Source organism: Orussus abietinus, unplaced genomic scaffold, assembly GCF_000612105.2.
Source record: "Orussus abietinus isolate OABI.00-Male unplaced genomic scaffold, Oabi_2.0 scaffold20, whole genome shotgun sequence".
NCBI lineage: Eukaryota > Metazoa > Arthropoda > Insecta > Hymenoptera > Orussidae > Orussus > Orussus abietinus.
Window position 1 is genome coordinate 1,683,347 of NW_019394282.1, and position 11,902 is coordinate 1,695,248.

Here is an 11,902-nt window from a genome sequence, read left to right on the forward strand (position 1 = left end):
CGCCCCTCCTTAATCCTCGCTTTTTACGCGACTACGTGTAATTACACCACGGACATAGGATATATGGAATTTACAAACGCATTTTCCCGTTCGTTACGAAATATTATTGATACGACTACGTGAGCCACTTTAACCTCCAATGAATTTCAATCTCCCGAATGTACGTACACTGAGAAAAAGGTTGACCGAAACAAATACATATATCGTTGATATATAAACGAATTTTCTTTACTCTAACATTTCTTCGGACGTATTTGATCGCAGGTTATCGTTGTAGCAATGCATATTTCTTTAAGTCGATAAACTTTTTTCCTCGGGGTATAAGTCCTTTCTCTTTCTCTCTCTCTCATATCTCGCTCCGCACGGTTGTCGAGATTTCTCGCGTGAAGTATCTCACACGTTCACCCTGGTGAAAGTTACAAAACCGTGACTCGTTCCCTTTTGTCATTTTCACTAGATTCTAAAATACAAAATCGGCCTCCAGGCTACTGTAACTCCATATATACCATGTCCATGAGTTTATATGCGCCCATGACTTCATAAATCTGCGTGTTTTCTTTCTCTCCCTTTTCCGCTGCGATTTCTTTTTTTTTTCTCCCTCGCAAAAGCCGCTACTTTCGCGCGCCCCCTCTCTTCGCAATGTGTATGAGGTGTGTGTGTATGTATGTACTGTATTTTTCTTTTTTCGATATTTTCTCGCAATTTTATAACTCGCTTAACTCTTAATCATTACCAAATGAAATCTCTCCCCTGTCTCGTTCGCTCGGAAAAGCGGAAAAGTCGCTTGTCGAAGGAAATGCGCGGATCTCTCTCTTTCTCGCCGGCCCTGGACGCTATTTAAGGGAAAGCAAGACGAAAGGGCGTACAGTGGGACATACCTATCGATACACTCTCATTTACGACAAATAAAACGTGTATTTGGCGAAATTCGTATACTGCAAAAGGATTTTTTAAAGTTTCTTTTCTTTTTTCCATTTTTTTTTTTCAACTCGAGAAAAACAACGAAACTCCACGGAGGAGTTAAAAGGCAAGATTTGCGAATTCAACATTCCTGGCATTGGAGCTTCGTTTCTTCTCTTGTTGATTTTTCTCTTCTCAATTTTATCGGGTCAAAAAAAGAAACAACGAAACCCCAGATTGGAACGAAGAGCGAGAAGTGGCTCTCGTAAACTTCCAGACCCGAAATTCCTGAAGCTGGGGTCTCGTTTCTTGTTTATTTATTCTTTTTTTTTTTTCTTTCGTTAATTTCTTCAAACTGAAATTTCTCGGAGTGAAAAATAATCCTGTATCGCCATTCCTGACGGATTCTCTCTTAGACGGAAATAAAATTACACAATTCGCCACGAAGCGCAACCTAACTTAGGCTGTACATAAACGACTGAGAAAAAAAGGCAAAGAAAAAGTAAAAAGAAAGGTAAAGAAAATAAAGAAAATCTCTTCCAACGATTTTCGTTGTTTCCCTCGATATCACACGGCTCGCCTTAGGATTAAATCGCGAGCTCCTAATCGGTCGATGAAAAGAAAAAAAGAAAAAGTTAAACGAACGTTCTCGGGATCGGATTTTTCTGTCTGATAAAAAGGCGCGATCTTTTTTCTTTCTTTCTTTCCTCTTTTCTTTTTTTCTTCTGACGACGAAGCCAAAAATTAACGTCTCGGTGTACAATTGTTACACGACGACTCTTCGAGGACGTCAACTCTCGATATACACGGCGCGGATTAGTACGATATTACAAAATAAATACAAATTGTCAACATCTCGATATAACAGTTGCGCCCCCCCAGGTACCAATTTGCTGGCTACCGTGTCGTATTTCATTTCTTTTTTCGATATTCGAAACACTCATATTCGCCGAAAAATTCCTCCCGAGGTCTAGGACCTCGGAAAAAATGATCCAGCTCTGGACAGACCATAATCTCAATGCAATTAATTAATTAGTTAATGACCTGACACCGGCGGACATTAAAATGGCAATATCAAGAATGATAAAAAATCGACATCGAAATCCAAATCCGCATGTATGAGTATTAAAATTTCATCCGATGCTGAAAAAACTAGAAATTCTCATAATTTAGTGTATTTATTATCACTGTTTTCAAATGTTACGATTTTAATGGCCGGCGATGAATTTATACAAGTTAAAAAATTGGCGAAAAATTGCAATAATATTACACCCTGTCCAGTATTAACCGTAACGAGATCAAAGGAGTTAACCACTCCTCGTTCATGACGCACACGATAATTGTACACGCAGTAATTGCACGCGCATAAAGATCTATGAGAGCCAACGAATTCTAGGAGTCGTAGAGGGACGGTTGCAAACCTCTCGACGATAATAGTTATCATATAATTAACGTAGATTATCGTAGACTTATTAAATTCTTATTCGCAATAAAGTTTCGTCCGATGCACCCCAGCGTCCTCCCATTCGACGTCTCGACAACGAGCGACTCTAAAATCATTAAAAAATTAAATTCAAAATGAAATTCCCCTCCGTAATTCTTAAAATCTTGAAAAATCCCCCGAAGAATGTCGCCCCTTCCTAAATAATCCCAACATTAATTAGCATTAGCCATTAACGACGGTCAAGCCGTGTTAGTATCACGAACAGATGATCACAGAGACCACCGCAATTTTTTCCACTTTATACAAATGGCCAGACGTAATTTTCAGAATAATTAAACAATCGAAATAACCTCCCTCGCAGATCGAGACGTCGGATAAAGAGAGTGCCCTCCAATTACGATGAAAAACCGTAAAGAATCTTGGAAGAAAAAATGGGGCTCCTCCTTAAATATCACTACACCCAGTGCACGTGGATTTGACAGCATCGATGGTCCATAAAGAATCTCTCCCTTAAATCTTAACCATAGATCTTTCATTTCATACATACATATATCTCTCTCTCTCTCCCCGAAAATGGTAACCATCACGATACTTCGAATGCACGAGGCACAGCCTCTCTCTCGCCTCTGGTCTCACAGCTCCCGATAAATCTCATATCATTATCATTAGGTATAATAAAGTTCTGTTTTGTACGTTCGCAATCCAGTCTCAACGTGTATATGTTTCGCTAGGCAAACGCGCCGCGCAAAAATTAAATCAACGAGGACGCCTAAACTCGGCCTAGCCACAATTTTGACGGATCGCCTATCGACAATTTCGAAAAATCTCATCTCGCTCGCATCGCACCTCCTAAAATCGCTGCAAAGAATTCTGGGGAAAAATTTCCACTCGATCGACAAAAGCATTTTTTCTCAAATTATTTCAACAGACTTCTAAGGACTGATTTTTCTCGGCGCGTAATGGGCGATCCGTGACACTTGGCGCAAGTACATCGGGCAAACGTCGTTCGCTGGGACAGGATCCTCGCAAAAAACGACCCCGGGCATACAAAGCGTACTAGTACTACGAATAAGAATTCACACAGAAGGGAAAGACAAAACGAGCGATTTTCCGTAAAGGAGTCGACATCGTCATACAGCGATCGTTCCCGTTCCCTCCACACACAAGCTCGACAGCCGCGTCAAAAATATATATTTATATCTATATAAATATATTTATATATATATATAGATTTGTGTATGCGGGTGAACGTGTATATATATATATGTACATACGTAGTCCATGATCCGCGCTACGGGTATATGAAAAATAAAAAATATTTTTGGCCTTTTTTTTGTCCGCACTTTTCTTTCACGGCGAGTTCGTTTTTTTTTCCTTTTCTTTATGTACCTTTTTTTTTGGGGGGGGGGATAACTTCCAGAGCAGAACGAAGAAGGACGGGACGGGGGAGGGCATTTCTACGGTATACTATCACTCTTATCATATAGGCACTATAAACTAGTAGGTAGATCTTTGTTATGTACACTCCCCTCCTTCGTGCGCTTCCCTCGCGTCTCTAAGGCTAGACGCAGAAAGAGATCTCTTTCTGCAACGGGTTGAAAGTTCCCTTCATCTCTTCTACCCCCTTTCGCGAAATCGCTCGATCCTGGAAAAGGACTAAGTAAGAAAAAAAAGAAAATCGAAATCAACCTTAGGATCGATACTCGCGAAAGTAATGCATCCCTCACGAAAAGAGACTCGGGCTCTCCGAGTGATCGGATGTTAAAGAAGAACAATGATCTTCCTCAAAGTCGTTAATTGCGGCCTCGAACGATTTCACAATTTTCGACGCCAGTTTCTCCACCTTCTTATTTACAGACTCTACTCTGCCCCTCGTACGTGCAAATTCGCCCGAAATTTGCGAAACTTGGAATCCGCGAGAAATCGAGCATCCCGGGAGAGACGCGTCCAGGAAACGAAAGTGGCTCTATTGTCAGGGTTTTTTTTTCTAAAAAAAAAACGGAAGAAGAAAAAAGGAATTACAGTTGAGCCAACGGCGAAGAGAGAGGTAAAGCTCGGAATTTCGAGACGTGCTACCAGGACCGTGGAGTGTATTTGGCGTGAGACCCAACCGCGTCTTTTCGCGAATGATAAACTCCAGTTTCGCGAACGGGAAATATATATCAAATGGCGCCAACCTGAGAAGGGATACACTATTTTTCCCACTCTTCGATCTACCAATAAGAAATATAATAATCGGCCATTACCTTCGAATCCATAGGAATTTATTAACTCGTCGCACATCCCAATTGTTCATTACGTACACGGCGGATTCATGTTCGCATACCGGTTAACAAATAATCAAAGCGTGCGGCCAATTAATAAATCAGCTGAGTAACAATCGCTGGGAAAGTGCAAACGTACGGAGAGAGTAACTTATATCCCCGCTTCCAGAGCAATTGACACGAGTAATGGATACAAAAGTGATCCCAACGATCGGGGCGACGAAGAAATCCTTTTCCCTCCCCGCTTTCGATTGGATAAAAAGAAGAGATATAAAAAGAGAGAAACAGCGCGCCCGATCGTACGAATCACCGCCCATTTTCTTTGCTTATTTTTTTTTCTTTTTCTTTTTAATTCCTTTTCCTCGCTCATTGCAATTGCTTGCCCTTTAAAAAAGAAAGAAGAAGAGTCACGAAAGAGTTACCCTCCCTCTCGTACCCGTATATTACTTGGCAGACTCGGTACGAGGACAATGTGGCCTCGGTACTATCCTATCGCTATCGCGCGAGATTCTCTCGAAATCTCTGATATCGTTTCTCAAAAAAGTCTCCTCGAACCTCGCGCTCTCTTTCATCCGCTGGCTCACGCACGTCTACGCTTCTCTCTCTCACTTTCCACTCACGCATGCACGCGCACCTAAGAAAAAAAGAGGTCGAAAAATTTATTCCTCCCAGCACGTCGTGCGCGTAAAGAAATCCGCGCGCCAAAATTATTCCCGAGGTCTGAAAGCTTCCTTCCCAATTCTCCAGATTTTCTTTCATTCTTTCGACAATCGACTCCCATACCCTCCTCTGGAAAGTAATACGCGGGTGTAAGAAAGAAAGAGACATATACATATATATGTAGGTGTACATATATGTATAATATATACGCGCTCGTATAGCTTCGCTGCGTTCTACCAAAACGCGACTTTCTTCAAGCACGCGTCTAATCGCCAAAAGCCTGACACGTGCTTTTCGATTTTTTTTTTCATCTTTTCTTTTCTTTTTTTTATTCAGCGATACCTGCGCCCTCGCGCTCGCTCGATATGTTGATTGTAAAATATCTTGACAATTGTCAAAGGGCCCAACGAGATGTCGACTCTGGAATTCGATGAACATCGTTTTTTAAAAATTCTACCGCGGCGCTGAGTAAATCTATCCCGTATAATTAATAACATTTCCATGAGTGGACACAGCTCGATTTGAAAATGATACGATAAATATTCCGGGATTAAAAAAAGGGGGGAGAATTCGCCGACGTATCCGAAGGCGCCCTTAACGATCGATCAGGAAGAGTGATCCCAAAAAAGCGAAAGATCGACGAGGCGCAGGCTCTCGCGTTGGAAATGTTTAAAAACCCAAAAACCCATAATAAACACGGTCGAATAATTTCCGGCTGACAAAGTCACTCGGTCGCTAATCGCCGAGTAACACTTCGAGGCGGGTATAAAAGTAGCCTCGGGGAAAATGTCGCAGCATTTTTCTCGTTTTCCCTTTTTGGAGGGAAAAAAAAGAAAGGGAGAAAAATTCGCCCCCCAAGAAAATCGGCGTTTCGGTGCTCGCGCAGCGGTTGTATCTTAAGATTTAAGCCTTACAACGCTACGCAAGAAAGTGCTTTTCCTGTTCTCTTATAGGCTAATAGTTATTTCCATTTTTTTTTTGTTGTTATCAATTTGCAGTTTTACACGACACTCCCTCTTTCGCTCTATCGCGGAGTGGTCCAGGAGACCACCGCTTAAGGATTCGCTTATTCGCCTCTTTAATTATGGCCATTTCCTCCATAGTCGCTTTACTCCTCGAATCTACATCCTTGCCAGTCCGCAAGTCTTACATAAAACGTAGACTGTATACAACGTGAAAAGAAATCCCATCCATGCTTGTCCGAGGTCGAGGATAGAGAGCCACGATTCGCGGGGGCGAAAGTACCTCCGAGAAGTACCGAATGCACGTATCAATAATTGTATATATCAGTAGTATTAAACTCTACCGAGGTTCCATATACTCGTTGAAAAGTCCTAACTCAAATAAAAACAATAAAAAAATAAAAAGCCAAGACTAGACGCATGAAACCCTGAATACTGTTCTATACTCGCAATTCGATATTTTAACCTTTTAAGTATGGGTCTCCATTTTTTCCTGATAAATTTTAAAAATAATTTTTTTCCACCCTCCTAAATAATTTATCGAGGGAGATACATGAGGTGTTATCGGTACCGCTCGTAAATACTTTCGCACGGAGTTGAAGATCGTGCATTGCCAAGGGGACGACGTTTAAGAATCATCCTGGACCTCTACCTCCGTTCGGTCGCGACTTAAAGGTATTGCTTCTCTCTCGGTGTCGTGGTTACCTCTATTTACACTTACTTTTTACAAGCTCCTCGGATATTTCGGGTCCTCGGGACCTCCGGAAAGGTCCTGGTCGTCGCCAAGGGAGGTCCCGGTCCTCGCGTCGAATCGAGAAGCCCGAATATACCCGCGGGTACAAAAATCATAGAATCCGCAGGATTTTAACCAGTTAGCTGTGTTTGACGAGTATACTCGTCATGAAAACACACGTTTCAAATAGGTCGACACAGTTAACTGGTTAATCCCCGCAACGTTTTCGAGAGAACTAGCGCACATTTCGTGTCGAGATATACATGGAGCCGCCGTTTAGAGGGAACGCGTCGCGCAGGGACCACCGCGACCCTCACCCTCCGAGGGCTGACCGCCGACTGACCAGATCCCTTCGATCCACGGTAAATATCACTTCGACGTCGCATCTAGATGACGTCACACATCTATCGCGCAAACCCTACGCGACCCCGCGAATCGCATTCGCGGTTTCGCTCCCTCGTCGGCCGCGCTTAATTAATTATTTCGCGATGCGAAATGGATATTCGCGCGGCCTTCGCGATTATACTCGTGGCCGCCCTGAGTAATCCTCCCACCAGGGCAGTGACCGAGAAAAAACTGCTTCGCGACTCTGCCAAACTCCATTTTACTCCCATTTTATTATAGAAATTCACCTTCGATTAGCTGACCACTGGCTTCGATTTTTTTTTTAACGAAACACGAGACTAACTAACAGAGTTTAAACGTCATAATCACGAGGAAAATAAAAAAAAACAACAACAAACGTTTTATTTTTCGATACGCCATCTTTTAACTGCGATCAAGTATCACGAAAAACGTTCCACGATATGCGAAATAAACTCGCAGTTGCTAAACAACGTTACTGTAAAAATATTTCATTTTTCTTACGACCGATCGAAGATACTTTCATTCTAAGGGAATCGACCCGGTGAGGGAAAGGACCTCGAGGCTGTCAAATGTGGAGTTAAATTCGACAGCGATTGTTGGAAAGTTCGCAAGGGTATTTTCCATTCGAGATAGCACGACAGCCAAATTCGAGGGAACAATTCAGATTTCTGGTTTATTTCTGGCAGAAAAGTGTATTCCCCGTGAAGTCCGTTCCCCGGCGTCGACCGTAAAACGTCAACCCTGAGAGGCTTCTTTACAGTTCATGTTACGCGATGTACCATTTCTTTTTTTTTTTCCTTTTTCCATTTTCTTTTCTCGCAAAAATATATCAGTACAAGCGAATCTCGGTATACAAATACAACCGTATAATTATTCCCGGGCAATTTTTCGGGACGCGCCGAAGGTGTCTAAATGGAACGATCATCGTCGATGTGAAATGTGGAGGAAAAGAAATTATATATATGTATATATACGAAAGGCAAGTGAATTTTGAAAGCAGGCTTCTCAGATGACGTCTAAAACTGGCGAACTTAAAAAGTAACCCTGTACATAACGACGAATAATCCCGAAGCGAGACAGAAAAAAGCGCATGAAATTGGCGTCCTCCATCAAACTACGCAGACGAATTTTTCGACACCTTCGAGAGCTCTTAGAAATGTTCGAAGCCGTAGACTTTAAGGTGAGGTGAAAGTGACATTTAAAATTGTACTTAGGAGTGCGGTTAAAATGGAACGCTCATCAGAGGCCGAAAAGTTTAAGGGGGTCGTCGACGTGGCAGTTTTCCTTCGTCACTGCCGGATGGGCGGTCGAAAGAAAAATGGTATTGGATCGTCGAAGCTCTCTACAATTAGATAATTTACAGTAAACTCGTTAAAAGTATCCGTGTAATCCCCTTAGAGAGAGAGAGTGAGCAAATCCTCGGGTCGCTTCGCTCCCCCAAGACCGCCCCTCGGTACCTCCTAACTTTTACCTCCGTCGTCTCTAATTATACAGTTTTCTCTCTTCGTGTATGATACAGGTACAAATAATTCCCGGTATTCATCTCCGAAATGCTTCCTTTCTCTTTCTCTCCCTCCCATTCGCTCCCTCCCATTCTCTCCCTCTTCTCCGGCTTCCATCGCTTAAGACCTAGGAAGAAGCTTAAGACTCCTAAAGAAGACTAAAGTCTCCTTTGCGGTGACGCATTCGCGGTAAATCCTCCATCGCCGATCAGTTATACAAAATAAACCTTACGACCTAGTCCTTACTACCCTAATGAGCAAACTACACAATGCACCCTCGTGCCTCCGCCAAGGAAACCACCTATCTCTTTTTACGCGACCATGAAGACGTTCCCGAAGAGAACGACTGCCCGAATTTCAAGCTTCTCATTAGGGGCACTCATCAGGGACCCGTTGGACAAAAGACGCACTTTTTTTATCCCGCTCAAGATCCCATTACAAGCAGCTGAAAAGCTAGACAAAGTTCCTAAATGCACAATGGCGGACATTAACGCGTCCCCTGCAGACATGGCGCTGCCAGGATGTGACGAGAAGACATTTATGTCCGCCAATGCTTCCGGAGTAGTTTCTGAAATTCTCCGTCTCCATAAGTTCGTCCAGAATGTCAAACAGGTCCCTTAATAACATCGCTTAACCCTCTCGCCGAGTCGATGGAGAACTAGGAATTCGAAGCGCTACCAAGCACTCGCGATTGATCGTAGACCGAATAAAAAAAAACTCGGACGCTTTCTTCGGCACAACCGGATGTCTCGATGTGCCTCAAGATTGGGTCTCCAAGGGCCGAGCAAGAATCGATGGCCAGCTTCTATCCTTTCTTCAAACCTACTCCATCGTGTTCAACTCGGACCCTGGAAGCAAATCCGCATCGACCGCAAGTTAACGTGTACAGTGGCGGGCATTAATGCCACTCCTGGAGATACGACGTCCCCAGGGCAGGATGGAAAGTCATCAATGCCCCCCAGGGTACGACCGAAGCCTCATACGTCGGCGCTACTTTCATTTCCGCCCATGTTCTCGTTCTACATCTCCGGAGAATTAATGGAATTAATTCCCAGGGTTTAACAATAAGCGGCAAAAAATGTTTCACGGAATCGTCCACGTATTAACGCGACGGACTGTATATTTCTGATGATACGAGAGCCAACTCAACCGCCGAAATTCGCAAAATCGAAGCTCGACGGCCGATTCGGCACATCTTACAACACGAGAGATTCCGCGAAAGTCAACTTTCGCATTTTTTCCCAGCGAAGCTGATGGAGCGGTCGTATGCAGATGCAACTGTTAAACGTATTGTTTACTGCGGACTAATAAACAAGTATAAGGTACGGCCATCTGGTTCCAGAAGGCGGTCGCTTGCAGCAATGCGACGAAAAGCCACGACAAGAGTGGATGCTTCATCAATTCGAAATCGACACATCGCTTCCGACTGAATCTCGCACTCTCATTCGCTCCCCGTGCACGCTATCTTGCGTATCCACCGCGAACAATGTGATAAATCTTGCTCGAATTAATTTGTTACACCCTGCCCAGGCATTGTGCAGCCCCGCTCGATTTATCACATGGCTCGCGACATCGATCTCGAGCTCGATATCACCCAGCCACGCGATCTCTTAAGACTTAATTTTAAATTTTACCCGACTCGCATGCACCCTCGCTCCTTCTCGAACCTTTGAAATGTCCACCGCGATCGAAAACCTCGGGACATTTCTCAAGGGTTTGGTCGTTAAAAGGAGTCTCTTGTCATCCCAAGAGACAAAAGGGGACTCGCGGATCGGCTCCGTGGTGACGAGCCGGGGAATCCATTCGAGAAAATCTCAACGAATCTCCCGATGATCTTCGAATTTCGAGAAGGAGAGCTCGGTCACCTCCACGCGCATACACACCGTTTCCCTCGTACACCCACTCACGCACCATTTTCTCACACTCGCTCCAGGTGTCACGGACAATTCTTAGGACTTAATTCTATACATTTCGCGTCTTTCCGGCGAGATGCTCGCATACAATCGGAAAAACGGGAGAGCAAGCCGACGACGCCGAAAACCCTCTTAAGGCGACACGAAAGCGCCGTTCCATAAGACTTTTCACCGAACTGCTTACACCGAATCGCCTGAAATTCTGCCAAGCAAATAAGTAGGCCCTAAGAAAGGTCCCGACCCCCATGAAATTTAATTTCCTTTTAAATTCAACGGACATTATACATTTCTAATAGAAAAAAAATGAGATTTCGCCAAGTGTCGAGGACCTTCCCTAGGGCCTCCATGCTCGCGCGATAAATTGCCAAACGATTCGGTACACCCGGGTCGCAGAAAAGTTTCATAAACAATTGACTTCCCGGATACCACTTTGATGCCGCCTTAACGCTGTTAACGCCGACGACGTCGACGAGGCGACTTGCTCTCACTCGGTGGTGAATCTTCGCGCATACAAACGGAGTATCCTACATACATGCATCCTTTCACACGTTCCACGCGCCTCGGTCATACGCAACGCCCTTAAGACTTAAATCTATACAAGTCGAACATCCCATTCTCGGCAGCCGCGGACGAGCCATCGGAAGGGAAGACGTGCCAGGATATCGAAGAGGCCAGGACCTTCAGCCACTCGGGGAGGCGACGATGGCCCCAGCTTGTCGCTCCAGGAGATGAGAACGAGCCTTGAGCCGACGCTGCATCAGCCTGCTCTCGCTCGGCGGAGAGAGGCCGAAGAGGAGGCTCATGGACTCCTTGCTCGTCATCCGGTTCTTCCCGATGATCTTCGGGTCGGACAGGTCGATGCTGGACCTCACCGAGCAGGACTTCGGTCTCGAGATTGCGTCGAACTCGCTCGAGGAGTGAGTCGCGCAATGCTTGCCGTGCTCGGAGAGCTCGCTGCTCGAGTCGGACATGTGTCCGTAAGGATGGTTGTCCTCGTCGGTGGAGGACGTCGACAAGCGAGGCTCCCGATTTTCCGCAAGGTCCTCCAGGTTCATCGAGAAGTGCTGCAGCACCACGCGGTTCACCGCCATCGCGGACTCCGCGAAGGCAGAAAGTTCCCTGGCGGAGTTATTCCTTCTGAAACAGAGAATTTGGATT

The 11,902-nt window shown here is 44.5% G+C and overlaps 1 protein-coding gene across 4 annotated transcripts in view; it reads right to left on the bottom strand.

The window, feature by feature from the left end:
• Positions 1-552: 552 nt before the first annotated feature.
• Positions 553-11,902, bottom strand: part of LOC105694454 (MAP kinase-interacting serine/threonine-protein kinase 1) — a 52,649-nt gene continuing 41,299 nt past the window's right edge. For 2 of the 4 annotated variants that reach the window (XM_012415133.1, XM_012415135.2), the window contains exon 6: positions 697-11,881. In XM_012415133.1, the coding sequence (XP_012270556.1) occupies positions 11,425-11,881 (457 nt within the window). In that variant the 3' untranslated portion in view covers positions 697-11,424. Of the gene's footprint in view, positions 11,882-11,902 lie in introns of all 4 variants that reach the window. The other 2 variants (XM_012415134.2, XM_023434942.1) reach the window with 2 other exon arrangements.